This window comes from Condylostylus longicornis, unplaced genomic scaffold (genome assembly GCF_029603195.1).
Source record: "Condylostylus longicornis isolate FDR11 unplaced genomic scaffold, ASM2960319v2 ptg000002l, whole genome shotgun sequence".
Lineage (NCBI taxonomy): Eukaryota > Metazoa > Arthropoda > Insecta > Diptera > Dolichopodidae > Condylostylus > Condylostylus longicornis.
The window spans coordinates 1236743-1257870 of NW_026577971.1; the positions used below are offsets into that span (position 1 = coordinate 1236743).

The window sequence follows — 21128 nt, forward strand, 5'->3', positions numbered from 1 at the left end:
ACCAGAACTCAAATAAAATCGGTTGATTATTTCTCTTTATATATGCAAAAATGTATGTTTGGCCCGTAATAAACGCCCAGTTGCTGACGCCTGATTTCTTCCAAAAGTTAGAAGGTTTCGCGGACGGTCAAGCGTTGCTTATATATGGAATTTCAAGTATAAATCGGTTGAATATTTTCTTCGAAAAAGTAAAAAAGGCCCGCCAAAAGTTGATCAATGCGTGCCACGGTCGAAATAAACTTACATATAAAATTTCATAAAAATCGGTACGGCCGAACTTGAGATACACGCCGAACTTTCCTACTCATACTTATGTATGTTAGTGAAAAAAATATACAAGTAAATTTGTTTTATGTTTTAAAATTAATTTACTATAAGAAATTAACACAATATGTTAAAAAATAATTAAGTAAATCAACATATTAATTAAATTCATGTAAATTTAATATTTAATTCATATAAAAAATGAAAGTGTAAAATTATATTTAAATAATATACATAATATATATATATGTAATTATATTATTATGGATATGCGAGCAAATATAATTTAAATTCATATCAAATAACTTTTATTTAACACGTGAATATAATTTTAATTTTATAAAAAGAATTTCAAATATTGTAATACATTATATTATATTCTATATATTATAATTATATTATTGTATAAATACTACGGTATTAATTGTAGTGTGCAATTATGATTATAAAAGTGTCGGTACTCAAAATAGAAAATATTGTATGCAGTACTAAAAATATACTTGAAATACTTGAAAAAATACTTGAAATTTACTTGAAAAAATAATGTAAAATTAAAAAAGAAATTCATTAATTAATCAATATCAAAAATCTACAGCAAAATAATTGACTATTAAAGAGGTCTACAAAAAAATCACTTAATTTTAAATGTGTATATATATACTGAGGTGTCCAAATTAACAAAACCAATTCAAAATATTTTAATAAATTTTTGTATTATTTTAACTGATAGGAAAATTTTCTCATATTTCAAATGCAAAATATATGTAACGTATACTGTTTTATATGTTAATTTTATTATGTGGTAACACCTAACCATATTATTTATTAATGACGTATTTTTTAAATGTTTTTATTATAATAAAACGTTCTATTTTTTTTTATTATTTTTATTTGTTATTTTGTTTATCTTACATATATTATGTATATGTATTTTTTTTACATATGTATATATATACATATCTAATATTTGTTTTTGATTTGTAACTAGTTTTCTATATATTTTTTATAAATGAACTTTGAAAAAATATAATGAAAAAAAGAAAATAATATTTAAATGAAATTTTTATTGTATCTTTATTAATTATATTATTATATACATACATATATATATACAGTATAAATTAAAAATATTTTTAATTATATATTTTTTGTTTATATCGTGGATCTTGTATGTTTTATCGTTTTTGTTTTGGTTTGTTGATTTCTTTTTTTGAAATGTAAATCATATAATATATATATAATCGAATTTAAGGTTTTCTTTTATACATATATACATATATACTTTTAAAAGTAATATTTAAATTTTTCTTTTGTACTTGATTTAAAAAAAAGTCAAGGTCTTTTACATTGTTATAATAGAATTCTTGTAAACATATAGTAAAAATATTTCATAATACAAAATATTGTTATATACCTATATACTTACATATACTAATATCGATAAACTATTATACTATCGATTTATATTAATATATCATATTATTAATAATTATAATAATATCTTATAATTTTCTATATTCGTTTTACTTAATATTTATGAATAAAAATAAGGTCAGATAAAATTTAATTAATTTTAGTACTTTACGATATCGCGTGAATTTTGTTTTATTTATGGATTCATTTTATTCATATACAAATTATTTTTTGAACATTATTTGATATTGAGTGTTTATATAAGATAAAATTAGGTTATAGCATAATTATTATATTCGTAATTATTATTTTTTTTCTACAAGCATAATATGTGAAGAAGGTATAATGGGGTTTTTTCTTTAGAAAGCATTATAATTTTTTTATGATATAAAAAATTTTAATATTAAAATGAAATTTCAATTACATATATAGGATTTTAAAGAGAAACAAATAAAATTTTAATTATAATCAACTCTTTTTTTTTTAAATAATATCTCAAATAACAAAAATTAAAAAGTATATAGAATTAATTTAGAATTTGGGTCGCCGCATACGAGTACATACATACGAGTAATACTACATAATATGAAATTGATAAGGCGAATTTTTGTTTTTATTTTTGTTTTTTGTGTGAATTATTTTTGATTCTTTAAGAGGAAAATGAGCACAAAATTTGTTTAATATTTTTACTATATAGAATATTGTTAACTTTAATTTTGTTTAAGTAATAAAAATTCAGTTGAATTGAATAGTGTATACGTTATGTGTTATACATATATAAGAAAAAATTATTATATTTAAATTTTCATAAATAATGAAATGCAAATTTCTATGTTTGCTTATTTATAATTGTTTTTTTGTGTTTTTGTTTTATGGTTATTAGAAATTTTTGATATTCATTTGGAACATAATAAATTTATAAATTTTTAATTGAATGTAAGATTTCTTTTTTTTTGTAAAATATTTTAACACATGTAATTTTCATATACAAAATATGTATGACGTTTGTCAAAGTGTTACTTTCAAATAATGCTATATAGGTGCATCCTAAATTGTTTATTATTGACTAACATGTTCTGAATTATGTGATTTTAGAAAATAGACACTTTAAATAAGAAATATAAATAATATTATTTTAAATAACATGATGCACATATTGTGTCTATGTCTATAACCACAAACTATTGTTGAAATTAAAATAATGAAGACTAGAGAAATTTTAATTCACGTACATAATATAGTAAATTTGTATAATTACAAAGCAAGAAATAATAATTGTGATTTTTGAAATCAGTAAATTGTTCAAATTATTAAAGATAATCCTTAGATTTGATGAAATATAAAAATTTCAAGTTTACGTTAATTAATTGTATTTTCTTAATTTTTAGATATAGTCTATATACATTTCCAACTTTGAAAATTAATTAATATAGAAAAAGCATATAAATTATAAAAGTATAATAAAATTAATTAAAAAGATGTTAAGGGAATTATATAATATTTGCTTAACATTATTATAAATGTTAATGTTTACATATAAAAAATTAAAATATAATATTATAGTCTATTTGCAATTTATTATAATTTACGTTAAATCTGATCGCGTGTCTTAATTTATTAAAAGTTAATAATACTTATATTTAAATTTTATAAGATATAAAATTTAAATTGAACTAATTATTAATTAAAATACTTATGATTAATAAATTGAATTATTTATTAATTAAATTAAGTATAATAAAAGTATACTCCTATATAGCAAATTTAATATTAATATATTCCCTTTTCAATTTATAGCGAGTTTTCAAGAAATTTGTGCACGTGATTAAAAATTACTTTACTATAATATCTTAATTAACTATAATAAATCGTGTGCACACTCTTAATAAAATCGTTAGAAAATAATAATTTTTAAAATAATTATAAATCTATTATAAGTCTATTATTAATAATTGCTAGTAACTAATCTTATAATAGTAATTTTATTTATAATTTTTAGAAAACGTGTATGTAAAGTACCACAGTGGAACCTCCGTATATAGGGTAGAATTTGCATTTCTTTTGTATTTTTGATTGTTCTTAAGAGTTTCTATATACATGATTAAATTTTCGTATTATAATTTAAATTCACGATGTTTTGTTATAGCTTCCATTGTAAATATAATATAAATTTTTATAGTAGTTATTGAATAGTTGTAGTTATAAGCATTATTGTTTATGATGTGAAATAAAACTTTTAATTATATTTTTTATGATTTAAGGTCAAGTTAAAATTTCAAATAATAAATTTTTTATCTCTATAAACTATATACAGTTTTAATTTTTGTTTTAAAAAGTTAAAGATTTTAAAATTTAATTCATAATTTTTAAATTGTATATAGGATAAGTAGTAGTATCGTATACAGGTATACATTTTTATAATGACATTTCTGGTAATATGACTAATTCCGAATTCATATACTTATGTATAAGAATATGCAGAGTACCCTTAGCTAATGCGAGTTATAATTTGAAGTACTCATGATTGAGTTTTTCAAAATTTTATATATATAGATACACGCATTTAATGGAATATTTAATATACGGTTAAAGTACAATTTTCTAAATAAGTATTGCAACTTATTATAATCTTTAATATGGAAAATTAATTTCTAAATGAATGTAAGGAAGTAATTTACTTTATTAATTGAATAATTTACATATTTTAAATGGAATATGGTATAAATATATATTTACTTATAATTAAAAAATTAATAATAATTATTGCAAAAATTTAATAATTAATTATTGTGTGTTTATTGATATTAATTACTGTAAAAATGTTTTACAACATTTTTTTTTTGTAAATAGTAAAAAACATTCAAGTAATTTTTTTTTTTTTTTTTTTTTGAAATTCATTAAAAACTATGTTTATTTCTCATATAACATTAATTTTAATTGAAAATAAGCACAAATAGGCAATTGAAAAACACAACTTTCATAAAATAAATTTAAAAATTATGTTTATATTTTACATTCATGTAACTTTTAATTATTAACTATTATACTTACTCTATAATTTTAATTTAAGGATATGAGATATTATAAAAACTCGCTCCCACAAATGCAACATCATTCTTATTAAATAAAATGGCAATGAAGTGAATTAATGATGCAATTTTTTTAAAAAATTTCCCAGTTATTAATATTGTAATTATAAAGATTCTAGATATAGCAGTAAAGATTAATAAAAAGACAACATTTGTTTGTGCGCATTTTTAAATTTTCCAAGTTGTACGCAATTTTATTTAGTTTTTGATAGATGTAGTGTGTAATTTGAAATTCTATTGTGTGCATTTGAAAATATCTTCTTTATATTCACTTTAACCGATAGTAGTAAACTTGATTTGAGACTCGTAAGTTGTACTGTTATATTTATGTGCAACTAAGTAATTGTACTTTTAGTATCTACTAATAAATCTATACATAAATTGTTATAATTTTTATTTGCATATATAAAGTACATTTGTAATAAAACCTATTAAATTTAGTACAATCGAAAAATTACTTACAAATATTCAAATAGAAGTAAATTTAGTACAATATTTATTTAAGAAAAATTAAACATATTAATAGTGTATATGTATGTGAGTACATATTTAATGGTGTATATGTTATATGTTTGTGAGTGTATATAATTTATTATTTTATTTAAACTGCTATTTAATCTACTATTTTAATATCTATGTACTACTTTAATTTTTATTTCAAAATAATATTTTTTACATTTTAATTATTTGCGAGCATAAGAATTCATCAATATTAACCATAGTTTTGAATAAATTTTTAATTATTTTATTAATTAAAAAAATAATTTCCAAATTTAAAAGATTCTATGATTTCGTGACTTATGACTCGGATGTATAAAAAAAATTCTTATTAAATTTTAAATTAGAATAATGAATTCTTATTCAATTCACATAAAATACTCAAAATCATCAAAATTATAATTTAATTTTTAACATAAAAAAAAACCGGGAAATCTGGAATCCATTTTTAAAAATAAATAAATTATGAAAAACCCACCATTAACGAATAAATTGCATTTAATTAATTTTCCGAACTCTGAAGGCAATTGTTCTTGAAATAAGAAATTTAATGAATTTGAATCTATTTAATGCGTTTGTAATTTATGGTGTTCTCAAAAATTATTTAAGAGAGCAAAATTTAAGTGCCAAATTCAACATAGAGTTAAATGCGATTTCAGATTCACTCAAGTTTTTAGAGAATAAATATTTTATTCTACTTTGTAAATTTTGTTAGCTTTTCCTGAGAGTATGTTTTTTTTCATTTTCTCATAATTGAAATTCATAATTTAATTATTTCTTTCTCATTAATATTACAAATTAATTCAGAATAAAAAAAAAAGTATTTCTAATAATCAGTTATAGAAAAAAAAATATATTTAAAAAAAAAGTAATTATTATGTAATTAAGATTATAGTTAAAGTAAGCTGTTTGTTATTGCAGTTAATAATGAACAATTAATATTTCATTTCATTTATATAGATTCGCAATTAGATTTGGAATATTTAAGTGTAAGTGTTTAAATTACTACATAGTTGAGTAATTAATTCTATAGAATGTCACATAAGTTCATATGTTTATCATGATATTTAATCATATAATTAAAAATATGATAATCAATTTATTATTAGAACAATATATAGATACTCAAATGTTACATTGTATTAAAAAAAAACTTTCACTATATTTTAGATATATAAATATGATTTTGTAAAGAATAATTACATTAGAAGTCATTTCATACACTAGTTTTAAATTGCAAAGCAAAGTTATTAGTAATATCAGGTATCAACGTGACAAACAAAATCAACGCAGTATACAAAATTATTGATATAGAGTTGTCTGTAACATCATAGGAAATGAAACTGAAAAATTATATCAAAGTAGTAACATATTCAAAAAAAAAACTACAAGTACGTGATTTTATATAAGTTCTTATTGTGTAAAAAATCGGAACCAATGAAATTATTACGAATCAATTTAAACAAATGTGGACTGTTAGCAAACACAAAAACTTCCTTATCTTCTATTGAAAAAAAATGAAGTTCTTGTAAGACTTGAAGTTTTTTCCATAAACCCATATTTATAATTGCAAATATTATAAAATTTATTTATTATTTAATTTGAATATTATTTATTTAAACATACAAGACGGTCATGGCTATATCGTAATCATAATAAATAACTTGTTTCTAATTGTAATGTAAAAGCCGAAAATCATTGCAACTTGAACATAATCAGTCGGTTTCTTCTTATATTGTAATTTTATTGTCGTATTCATACATAGATTTTATTTTTTTTTCATCAAATAATATTATATCCATAATTTTTGTTCTTCGTTGTAGTTTCTGGAACAGATAGCGATGATACTATATTTTTCGTATATAGTGATATAGCTCTGGAAACCATTTCAAATTTTTTCCATTTTGTTCCAATCTTCTAACTTGACGCTAACTGGTCAGTTAGCATTCACTAATTTTACTATTTCTCGACCTTTAGTATTTTCAAAGTTTCATCAAAAAAAGAAATTTCTAGTGAGATTTGTTTGTATGCCAAATTTAAATATTTTAACTATGTAAGTATAGTTTTGGAAGCCACATTTACAGTTTTATAATTTTCGCAGCTTGAGCCTAATTTTCAATAAAGTTATGAAAAATTTTTTGGATTATTACTTATATTACTTTTATAATACTGATGCTTCTAAATGTTTTAAACATACCTTTTATGATATTCAAAAGCTTCTTTCGTTAAATTTTACCGTTCCTTCTTGTTCTATTATCCATATTTTCCGAATATCCGAAATATTTTAGCTCGGTATAATATATACATTTAAGTATTTGAAGAATTATTTGATTGAAAATTTAATATAAAAATGCTATGTGTACTCGTATTATGTTTTAGAGCTCATCAGTTTGCAAAAAAAAAAAATCATTCAAAATAAAATTTTAATTAATATCGATTTTCATTATTACTATAATTATCTTGAATATCTTAATTAAATTTATTTGCTAAAAGTCATAAAATTATTTTACACTACAATTTTAATTATTTAATTTATGTTTAGAATATAAATTTTGTTTTTTAAATTAATATTTATAAAGAGAGAGGTTATTTGCATTTTATTAAATTTTTTCTAACACTCAAAAACCGGATAATAAAATTTATGATTGAAATCAATATTGTTGGAAACAATTAATTTTAATGACGTTTTAATTATCAATTAATAAATCGTATCATATACAATGTTATAATTTAAATTTGACAACCCTTTTACGTCGTTTATTCGAAAAAAAATTTTTTTTTGAGCTTTTCAATTTGCCTTAAATTAGTATGTACATCTACCACAAAAATGGGAAATCAGGTATAAACGACAATGTAAAATTCAGGTTGAGTTCCTTTGCATTTTAATTGATATTGGAGTAAACAAAAGAATTGTAACTTTTAATGTTGTCAACAATAATGTCAATTGGCCATCATATTATATTGATAAAATGTTTTGACATTTTTATAAAAAAAAAATTAATCTATTTATTTTGTTTTTTGCGTTAAGTGAAAATTTTGTGAAGGGGATAATTTAATTTTATTTAATTGAAATGTCAGAATCAAATTATTAAAAATATGTTTCTTTAAGTATTGATTGTTCATTGTCAATTAGTCACCGACTTGTGTCAGATGCAATTGTTTTCGACCGGCATTTGTCATTGTCGATTACATACCTTTTTATCTATATAAGTATATATATTTTGTTGAAATATTGTAAATATATACAGGTTGTAATTTAGATATTTAATAAATTATAAACAGGAAATAGTTGAGCTTATCTATGCCGTTGCTGATATTTTAGTTTAATAACACATGATAAATGCAAATATTTAAACAATTTTTTTAAATTTAGAAGAAAAAAACACAGAAAAACGTCTTAAATGTTCCCCATGACTATGTTTTAAGTGATCCATTTTAAAATAACTAATATTATACCACTTCGGCCAAATTTTAATCATGAAATATTTTTGCACTATTGCGTTTCGCAGTTATTGTGTTGCAGTTATCGATGGTTCAAAACATATTAAATGTTCTCTTTCATTAATAAATACTTAGTTAAATATATTAATAATTTGACAGTGTTGATCGAGCGTCCGTCTCGCTAATGTGAAATGGCTAAACTTACTGTAACCAATCAAATGTGACGTGTTATATGTAAGTGACATATAAATGTATTTAATTTTTTTGTTTAGAATATAAGATTGAAAAATGTATATGAAATAATGAAAAATGCATTTTATTAGTTTAAAGTTCAAACTTTGGGTTGCTTCTTATCATATATGAGCAATATTTATTTGCATTATATACGATTTGCAATTTTATTGTTTTTCCTTTGCAAAATGCAAATATATATATTAGAATATTATAATTTCTTATCAATCTTATACTCGTATTAATATTAAAAAAAATGTCTATATTTTCATTTATTTCAAATGTATAATTCTGTATATATTTGATTAAATAACATATTTTGAATAATTATACAGACATACATAGTAAATTAAAGGTGATTTCTTTTAAAGATAATCAATAGTGTATTCTGTTATTAACGTATAATGAATGATACATGGAGCACAAAAAAAAATTAAGTCCTAAAAATAATATAAGTAATTATATAATTATATATGAATATTGATTCATACAATCGATATTTGTATTTTTGATAATATATAGAAAAATTTTTCATATACAGTAGAACTTTAATACAATGAACAACCCATATAACAGAATTCTTTATTTAAAAAATGTAATTTTTTTGAATAAAGTGAAAGGTGCTTATTAAATCCTCTTTTTGTTGATATTATTCTAATATTTTTCGTAATTCTTCGTAAACCTAAAAGATCTATTGTACCACTCACCACGAGCGCCCAGTGTCCCGCCTAGAGCACCCCATCGAGACCCAAACTTTTGATGAATCCGAGCAACTTTTCCGCAGGGATGTTTCACAACCGCATGCCCACCAGCCAGGGCCCGCCCAAGCTGGCGCTGGGTGGTGGGCATGCCTTCCTAACATGTATGACAGTTACTGATGAATGCTGTAGTTATATTGGAAGCTGTTTTAGAGTTGAACGTTTTATGTACGTGACTTGTTAACTTCAAATCGATTCCGTAGCTGATAATATCCCATGCCGCTCTTCTTTCGTAGCTATACAGGTTATTATAGTTTTTATTTTAGTTATCTGCAGCAAATTAAGACTTTTTTCTAGATGTTTCCGAATATTTGTATGGGTTTTACAATGGTGCTATGGAACATTAAAAAGATTTTTTTAGATATTATACAATTCAATTGAATTTTTGATTTTGCAAAATTTTTCTATATTAAGCGAAAAAAATATTAATATTTATGTGATTCGTTATATGAAAGTTTTACTGTACTGCAAGGTTTAATAGTGATATATGTATATATTTACAAAAAAAAAATTTTAATATTGCATAAAATATATTAAGTACTTTTAATTTTAATTTCTAACTCTTATTAACCTCTATAACATTTACCTCTATATAGTAACTTCGTGTACTATACTACGAAGTTAGTAGATAAATTTGAACTTTGAAAAAGATCTGAAGAAATTAACATTTTGATCATGCAATGTCAAACTATAAATACATATTAAAATTTTAATTATGATAATTTGCAAAATTTTTAGAAAAATAAAAAATTTTTAGTTTCCAATTAATTCAAGAGAAATTCAAATATAATTATATTTGATGATAAACTAAAATTTAATTATTAATTATTAAAAATTTAAATAATAATACTCTTTGGGTACAAGATATATGAAGTATTGCACACACATAAGTATATATACATTATATAATTTGTCATTATTGAACCATTAAAAAAATAATATTAAATATAATATAACCTATAATATAACTATAATATAACCATTTATTACAACACAAAATTTCAGTATAAGTAAAATTAAAAATATTGTTTTCTATATTATTTTTTTTTAGATAACATTAGATAACTACTTAAGGAGGAAACGAATAATTTAAAATGTCTGGAATTAAACAGAAACGAGTTGATATTACATTTAAAAATTTAACATATATTGTGAGCGTACCAAAAACAAAAGGTAAGTGAAATTATTATGGAAGTTATTAAACTATCTTGATTCGATTATAAAAAAATAATTTTATTTCACACAATGTCACAACTATTACTTAAAAATTAAATTTTACAATTACTTAAATTCGAATTGATAGTTTAATTATAATATTCTATTCTTATTAACACCAATTTTAGACTAAATCATATCTTAAAATCTAACAGTATTTATAGTAATTAAAATTAAGTTCATTTCCGGCCTCGTGCAAAATTATAGACGTTTCGTCAGCATTTTTGATGGGAACGATAATTTCGTAATTTCTTCATGTTTAAACATGTTCGATTGCAGACGCTGTGTCAGCAATTTTCATGTGAACAGAAATTAGTATCGTACTGAAGATGTAATTTGATACCACTTGAATATGTAACTAAAGACGGTGATAACTCCTCCCCCTTCAAAGATCTGCGTCCCGTAGATCAAGCTGGAATTTTGGTGCTTCTATGACTGAAATTTGCGGAATCTCTATAGTAGGAACCACTGTTGGAGTGCGTTTTCTCACAACCTTGCTGATGTTTTTCTTGATGACCCAAATGATGATGACTGCAATGATGACGAGTCCTATAGTAATATCGGATGCTATAGAGAGTTGGCTCCTTGGTATTAGCTTCTGAAGTTGTTTTGTGTTGCTGATATGAAGATCGTGAATGTAGTCGAGGCTTAGCTTGATGTCTCCTTCTTTTAAATTTTCTTGAAGAACAGGTGGTAAAACTTGCGACGTGGTGGCAGATTCGCTTGTAAATTTCTGACCTTTTATGTGAACGGTTTCGTTGGTATGCTGTATCATAAAGCTTCCAGTTAAGTGTTTGCTCGTGTTGCCACTTGTTAGCTCCCCATTGAAATTATTGAGAAAGATGATATTTTCACTTATGGTTTCTATGATTTCTTCCTTATTGTATTGAAGGCTGCAACTGGCTTTTATTCCCTTTAGCAGTTGATACATACAGTGTCCTTCGTCCAGTTTTCGAATTTTACTTCTTTCGCATATGGTGATGTTTCTTAAATTCTCGCATTTTGTCGATATGCCATATACGTCATCTTTCACGAGAAGTTCCTGATATTCGAGGTAGACTTGTTGGGAGTTTCGGATTGTTGATCTCGCTATAATGTGGTCATAGTACTGGTTGCCTGTCTTCGGTATTGATAATATGTAGAGAATTTCTCGTCCATTGGTTACTACCTGTGGTTTTGCGTATTCTATTGCCTCAATTTCGTTGACGTAGGGTAGTGTATCGATCTCCTTCAGTATTTTTTGGATTTCAATCCTGCTAAGAAGATTTGTGTTGACAATTCCATTTTTTGCTAATTCTGTCGCTAACACGATTTCTCCCAAGGCTTCTTTTATGATTCCAAGTTTGTTAAATATTATTTGTTCGGATCGATGATCTAAGTTCCCTACATGTTCCAAAATGTGGTTAAATCTTTCTACTACTTGGTTTGTTATCCTCATAACTTCACGATTTATTTTGTACTGTTGATTATTATTTTGTATCAGCTTGTCTTGGCTTGTAACGATGTTGTCCCAGTCTGTGGCGTCTGGTGTTCCTGCCAGCCATTTCCATGCTGTACCAATCCAATTTATTGACCGTTGAACTCTTGATTTGCTGCTTCTCAATTTAGTCAGAAATTCCATTATTTGAGCCAGTTGGTGTTCTAACTGTGGTTTCATTATGCTGGTCGAGTTGATTCCATCAACCAAAGGAATGATTTGTTGTATAACCTCGTCATAGCTCTTTAAATCAATGATGTGCACCAAATTGAAATTTCCTTCCAAGATTTGACCTTGTCCTTGTTTAATGGTTGCTATTGCGCCTTTGAATTCGAAGATTTTCGGAAATGCTGTAATTCTAGTGACTGCTAGTCTAAAAAGAAACCTAAGGTTTTGATTATTAACATAATATTCTAATGTTATATGTTCTTGATGTGTGATTTATGGATTCTTTTTCCGGAAGCGGTAATAATGGTAGCTTTATTGTTTTTTGCCACAATCTCTTTCTTGTATATCGGTTTGTGCTTTGCCTTCGGTAAGTGGTCTGCCCCGATTTCGATGGTGTTGACTTGAGCTGATGCCTTTGCCTTTAACGGAATTTTTATATCTGGCTTGATCCTTAAGGTGTTGTTCTTTCTGTCTATAATGGCTTCGAGCTTCTTAAGCGTGTCGTCTCCAATTATACCATCAAAGGTCTTCAATCCTGGCAAAACAAAAAATTCAATGAAGGTGTTGTTTCCCAGACTCTGAAAAAATCTTCCTCCGATCTTCTTGGTGATTGTTATATCTCCTCCAGCTGAACGTATCTTGAATGGTTTTGTTGTTGGTTTGGCATTTGTCGCGATCTCTTCTCTTACAAAATTTTTATTAGCTCCTGTGTCGACTAGAAATTTTAGGAGCTGGTTGTTTTTTGTCTTGAATTCTAAGTAAGGAACGCTTGAAAGGCGTCCGTCATAAAATTTACTTCTTGAACCTCATCATCTGCATATGCTGGTTCTTCGTCATATTCGCTGCATTCTTCTGGGTGGTCATCTACGTCGTCTTCAAGTGTTTCCATATTGAATAGCCTTTGGTGCTTATTGCTAGGCATGTTGCCTACTGATGGTGGCCTCTTGTATATTCCCCTGTAGTTGTCTGGCCGGTTCATATAATTAACCTGACGTGGAGGTTGCGATTCTCTCTGATGTTGAATGTTGTAAGCCAAGTTCCGTTGTTCCACTGTTAATGGCTGTTCTGGTTGATACGACCTTGGGTTCCCAGCACTTGGTTGTTGTCGTTTCATGGACATTTTGTTGAATGGTACAGTGATTCTGTTGTTATCATTCCTGTTGTGTATAGCGAAGTTTCGGCAACTATAGTTCTGGAGCTCTAGACACGTTGAATATGCTTCTGGCAGAGTTGACGGTTTCTGAAGCATCAAGTACCTGGACAATTCCCCATTGAGCCCTCGGATAAATACGTCCAGTGCTCTGTTTCTTTGTGATTCTATCAGTACGTCTATAGTTTCTTTTGTATAATTCTCGGTCTTGATCTTATTGATTATGAGGGAGAATTGATGGTTGACTCTGGCGTAGAATTCATCTATGGTTGATCTTCCCTGTGTCAGTGTGCTCATTTGGTGCTCCAATGTGCGTATGTCCCGTTTGTCGGCATAATGCAGGGACAAACACTGCTTGATTGCGGCCCATTCTTCGTCGAACAGGTTGTACGATATTAGAGCTGCATCTGCTCTACCTCTAATTTTTCCTCTAATAGCTTGTAATATTGCTCTGTATATGGGTTTGTTTCTGACAACTTCGTAATCTCGTAGAATTGATTCTACGCTGTGCACCCATGATACATACTGCACTGCATCGCCATCAAAGGTTTGTAAATCTTTGACACAGTCCGGAAGTCTCGATATTTGTTTCAGGTCGTCTTCACTTTTCGGTGCTGCCAAATTTGTTACCTGCGGTTGTGGTGTATTGAACTGAGCCTCTAGTTTTGCTAGGCGAATTTCAAACCGTTTGCTTTGTTCAATTTGAGCATTGATGGCTCCATTTAATTTTTTGAGCTCTTCCATTATTTGTTCCATTTTTAACTTTTTATTAAGGTAATTTCACTAATTAAATTATTCTATTACGCGGTTTTAAACTTTTAAATTATATTTTTCTTTCAAATTTTGTCGATTAATTTCAAATTTTTTGTTAAATTTAAGTTTTTAGTTGGTTAATCTTATTAATTTTTCACTGGTTTTATTTAAATTTCTGATTACTTTTGTTTTATTTTTTAATTAAATATTTCTTGGTAATATAAAATTTAATTGGTTAATCTTATTAATTTTTTACTGGTTTCATTTAAATTTTTAATTACTTTTGTTTTATTTTTTGTATTAAATATTTATTGGTTAAATTTTAATTTTTCAATTTATTATCGGTTAATTGATTAATTTTTCAAATTTTCAATTTAATTTTCATTTATCACTTCAATTTTTTTAAATCTTAATTTTTTTAAAATTAACGAAGCTTCTATATTTTTAAAGCTTATTCAGTGAGATGCAGTTAGTTTCCCTCAGTTAAGTTTTTAAGATTAAGTGTAATGAAAAACTACTTACAGGAAAAAAACGTAATTCATCTGTTTGAGTCTTGGTGAGTAATGCGAATAGCGGTTGAGTTGTGTTTGTCCTTTTTAGACGTGAACTTTTATTCTCGTAAACGTCCTACTGCGGCACAATCTTCAACACTTTTTTGTAAGTACGGTTTGCTTCAGTTCCTTTTTCTTTTTATTTCACTTCGGATTTCCACAATACGCGCACTATAGTTGGGTACACTTTTATCGCGATATGCTTATTTTTCTTCTTTTCTTTTAAAATTTAACGAAGAGTTTTGCGATTTCACGATTCAAGTCACGTTGGGCGCCAGTTATTAAACTATCTTGATTCGATTATAAAAAAATAATTTTATTTCACACAATGTCACAACTATTACTTAAAAATTAAATTTTACAATTACTTAAATTCGAATTGATAGTTTAATTATAATATTCTATTCTTATTAACACCAATTTTAGACTAAATCATATCTTAAAATCTAACAGTATTTATAGTAATTAAAATTAAGTTCATTTCCGGCCTCGTGCAAAATTATAGACGTTTCGTCAGCATTTTTGATGGGAACGATAATTTCGTAATTTCTTCATGTTTAAACATGTTCGATTGCAGACGCTGTGTCAGCAATTTTCATGTGAACAGAAATTAGTATCGTACTGAAGATGTAATTTGATACCACTTGAATATGTAACTAAAGACGGTGATAACTTGGATTAGGATATATAATATTGTAAATATTTATGAAAAAATAAAGGAGATTGTGATAACCAATGCTAATCATTCATTATTTGCTAACGATACATTGTTGTATGCGTAGCAGGTGATGCGACTTAGAAGAATGTGTAAGGCTTGTCAATATAAATTTAGATAGAATTAGTGTTTGATTAAGAAACAATAAACTAAAGTTAAATATTTCAAAGTCGAAGGGTATTCTATATACTAAACTAAAGAGCACAAGTTGATTTGAGTATAGATGGTGATAACATTGATTGGTAGTTGATAGCATTAAATATTTAGATGTAGTCAAAGATAATCAATTAAAATTTGATGATCATATCGATTATTTATGCATACAGATTGTGAAAAACAAAATGTTTTCAAATATATTAGGAACAGATTATCTTTAAACAATGCAATAATAAATTGTATAACATACTGATAAAACTTCATTTAGAAGTTAATTCACCAATTTTATTTATCAAATGAAAACCTCAGCAGATGCAAAATAGAGAGATGCGTAGTATTCTTAAAGTAAACAGGTTTACATCTGCTAGATTTATGCTAGAAGCTTTGAATTGGTTGGATGTAAAATAAAGAATTGAATTAAATGTAATAGTGTTAGTTTTCAAATTTAAAAATTGTCTTTGTTCAAGGTATTTATTTGATCAAATTTTATATAACGAAGAAATACATGGTTATGGCCTCAGGAATAACTCAAATTTTAGGCTAAATTTTTATAGAACAAGTTTTGCACAGAATATGCTCATGTATAATGTAAAGCTTTATAATGAAATGCCAATGGAACTTAAGGCAATTAATAATATTAATATATATATAGGAAAAAACTTAGAATTTATATAAGATCGAATAACGATTAAATTAAGATGAGCAATCACATGAAAAAATGTCGCATATATTATTAGTTAATTCATATATTAAAGAAAATTGCATATGTTTAGGTGCGCATTGAAATTCGGTTAATCATTTGTTCTATGATTTTATTTTGTACTATACTTAAAGCATACTATGTAAGGACGTAAAGATTAAAATTAAAAAATTTCTACATATTTAATTTTGTTATTTTAAATAGAATTTTTAAATAGAACAACTCGAATTTTCTATAGTTAAAAGCTGAGCTCTATTAATAATCATTTTAAATAATTTAATGCAAAAACAAAACATGTGTTTCTAATTAATAATATATAATAGCAAAATTATTAACGATTATATTAAATTCTTTTTTAATTATTATTTTAATATTATTGTAATTATTACCATTTTTATACAAAATTGTAATAATTATATAATTGATTGATTTGTAGGAAATGATGACGTTATTTTAAAGAAATTTGTTTTTTTTTTAATCTATTTTCTATAATTACCCTTAAATATTTTTTAAAATTCACCTTTACTTTGTATCGCAATTTCAAAAATTTTTTTAAAATTAAAATACTAATTGAGTGAATAAAGATTTTTTAATCATCTTACATATTTGTACTACTTTGTATGTACATGCATACTATTTGATATATTAAGGTTAAGTTGTAGGCAATGTAATGAATTTTAGAATACCATAGGTAAACTTAAGGTATATTTAAAGTCTATATATAAAGATTAACTGTTATACAAATTGTTTCTTTAAAATCTAACCATGTAAATCTATTTTTGTGATCGTTTTAGATAATAATCTAAAATTTAGGTGTAATAAGATTCAGTGTTTTCTATTTTAGACTTAATCTATTTTGTACTTCTCAAGTTCTAAATGTATAAAAAGAAATAAATAACAGTAAATAATTTTATTCAATCGGACATAATCTTTTATCTATTATCAATACTTCACAAGCTCTTGTTATTTTTTATAAAACATCAAAGGAAACATTGGCAAGATAATGTAATACTGATCATAATTAATGAAATATCAATTGAGCGCAACTGTGAATCACTTCTGACCTTGTCAATTCCAAATTGACAACCGTGTTGCTCTCTTCAATATGATATATGTATGTCAATGACATGGAGAGCAAGGTTAGTCCTATTAGCAGATGACGCCCTAATATATACAGAGTGATTCACCAGCAATTTAGGGGCCGTATACCACCGGGTAGTGGATCAAAAATGAGTAAAATTTTTCGTCGAAACATAGTGTTAAATCGGAACCGTTCCCGAACTACAGGGATTTTAAGAAAATTTGGTGAAATTTTAACATACTTAAGTGTTTTTTGCCTATAATTTTCGTCCCAAAAGATATAGAAATTTCAAAGAAATAGTTTTTCAAAGAGCTTTAAGAGGTCTTATTACAATCATTCGAACTTTATAAAAATTTCAATTTTCCTCATCTTTTATTTTTTTACTCTTTTTGTCCCAAAAATTTCTCATGAGTTTTTTGTATCTTCCAAAATTCTCTTTACGGAATTTTGCCCACCTGGTTTGCGTCTTTTCTTTGGCATCACTTGCCCAAAAAAAATTGCGTCTTTTTATCATTTATTCGTATTTGTTTAAATTAAAAATTGTAATTCTTAAAACACTAAAATAAAATATTAGTTTTAACAAATAAAATTCTTTACATTTTATTCTCATATTAATTATCGGATATTGCAAAATATTTATTCTCTACTTTAGTGCATAATAATTACTTTGTATATATAAATAACTTAAATTCAAAATTCGTTTCTTACTAATATTATGATTAATTGCCAAATAGATATTCATACGTGATAATTTTTTATTTAAAAGCTCATTAATTCTATATACTTTTTTGTATAATTGTTAAGAATACTATGAAAATATATTAATCATTTTAAAAACAAATGAAAAATAAATAAAGATTTTGTACCTATTAAAAATTCTACCGGTTAATGGTCATAATAATACGTACTGGCCTTAAAGAACACTAAGCCGCTATTAAAGAATTCATATATATAGTATATACATAGCTATACAAAGTATAGTTATGTAGGATGAGTTTAAGTATTTAATTTATTTTGAAATCAAAATATTATGTATGTAAACAAAATAATGAGACATCAAAATAACAATTAACCAATTTATTCAAATTTATGTGAAAAGCTTTTAAATTTTTTGAACGAAAAAAAAAAAAAACAAGAAATATAAAAAACAATTAATCAGGAAATCTTCTTAGTATAGATAGTTGCGTGCTACATAGATTTAAAAATGAAAATATTCTGAATTTTAATTATATTTTGAGTTACTTTTCAAGTTCCTCTTGAATTTTCATAAATTCATAATATAAATATTGAAAATAAAACTAAAAAACGTTAACATTTTTTGGTTAAAGCTCAGATTTTTTCAAAATTTTTAAAATCAGGAGAGAATCATAAGAGATGACTCGTCGAACATTGAGAATTTCACTCGTTTTGTATTCACTGTAAGACTATAAAAGCGACACAAGAAAATCAATTAATGCAACATTCTGTTAAATGTCAAAACGTCACCATCCTATAGCCGACTACAGCTTATTTTGGCAAATCAGCTTATATTACACTGATCGAAGAAAAAAAATGTTGATAATTAAATAACTTGAATCCCAATCAAATTGAAGTGAAGAAATTGAAATAAACTCGCAGGAACAAGATAATTGAAATTTTTGGTGAATTATGAAAGTATGGTGAATTATGTGCGCAAGGCCCCACTGCTACAATTAAATCAAAAATTTGTGTCAGAATTAATGAAAATACAAAATAAATACATTTTATTACTTGCGTATAGTTTTTTAATTATTTTGAAAACAATATCATAGCTCAAGTTGCGGTTCTTTTGAAAAATTATTCAACTTTATATATATACATATATAAATATATATGTATATTTATAGATATGTATATATATAACGTGTATTATATATACATATATAATACACGTTATATATATACATATCTAAATATATATTGCAGCAGAAGAAAAATTATTTGCATATGCCATTAAATATACAAATTATTTCCGTGTACATTAATGGTTTTTTTTTGTTACTCTCCATTAACCATTAACATTTAAAAATCTTGAAAGTATTTTTTCAACAAATAAATTCTTCCACAAAATATTATTACACCCTGCACCTTTGTGAAGGGTATATTAACTTTGGTATGGAGTTTGTAACCAATATAAGAAGTCGTCTCTGGTATACAAATGTATATATATTCTTGCTCAGTGAAAAATTCTGGGTTAATTTAGACATGTCCTTCTGCTCGTCCGTTTGTACGATAACTCAAAAAACGAATTTCACAAGTTGTTTCTTTTGTTCCAAGGGCGGAACTCCATTGTTATTGAACTAATTCGGGTAACAGGTTTGGGTAGCTGCCATACAACTAAAGGAGATTTTTTTTAAATATTTCAAAAATTAATAAAAATATTAACTTCGAATTTTGCATACGTTTGTCCAATTATATTATGAAAATTTTAAGGAAATGGTTCTATACTGTTTCGAGTAGCCGCCATGCAACACTTAAATAAATAAAGAACAGCGGATTAACACTAAATTTAAATATTTGAAAAAATTATAAAGTCAGATTTGATTAAAATGGTTTGACAGGTTCGAGTAATTGCCATAAAACAATGAGAGCTAATTCTAAATATTTCAAAAACAAATTTTTAAACTCAGATTCTCAAGGTGTAGGGTATTCAGTCAGTTTATTCCGATTAAAAAGATTTTACTTGTTTAAACAATAATTTTAACAAAATATATATTCATTATACTTCAATATTTAAGAACCCATTGCGCGGTCGTTCAATGACGTCGATCTTTTCAATTAAATTCCAAAGAGTTGAATTAAATTTATGAATTTTATGAATTAAAAATACTATAATTTTTTAATATATGTTTAGTAATCAGCAAGATTTTTTTTTTTCAATAAATAAATATACGTAATTTTATAGTTCATTTATGAATTTAATAACATTTTGTAAATGTAATTTAATAAAATGGCAATTCTTTACATTTTATTCTCATATTGATTATCGGATATTGCAAAATATTTAAAAAACCTTTTCACATTTTTAAAATTCTAAAATGAAAATTAATAAACTATTTATGTATATATAACCAGTCTTTTATTATATATATATACATATATATATATATATATATGTATATATATATATATAATAAAAGGCTGGTTATTAAAATATAAACTTGTTATACAAGATAATCATGAAAATGATTATTATTATATTCTTGAATATTTTTTTATAATGTCGTAGACCTCTGACGTAAATTATTCTCAATTTCAATATTCTAGAATTTTTAAAGGTTTAAACTAAAAAAAAAAAAGTGAAATTAAATGCGTATTCTGGATAACTGTCTAGAAACTTATACATATTGCAAGGAAATTAAAAAAAAACTGGTTTTATTTTTAATATTATGCAAATATCCAATTTTTTATCTTTATTAATAGCTTAAAAATATTTGTACTTAATTGAAG

General features: G+C 24.9%; 1 protein-coding gene across 2 annotated transcripts in view; it reads left to right on the forward strand.

Annotated features, from left to right (window-relative positions):
- Positions 1–21128, forward strand: part of LOC129605641 (ATP-binding cassette sub-family G member 1) — a 46912-nt gene that overhangs the window by 13435 nt on the left and 12349 nt on the right. For both annotated transcript variants that reach the window (XM_055515543.1, XM_055515533.1), the window contains exon 2: positions 10746–10867. In XM_055515543.1, coding sequence (XP_055371518.1) covers positions 10789–10867 — 79 coding nt within the window. In that variant the 5' untranslated portion in view covers positions 10746–10788. The remainder of the gene's footprint in view (positions 1–10745; positions 10868–21128) is intronic.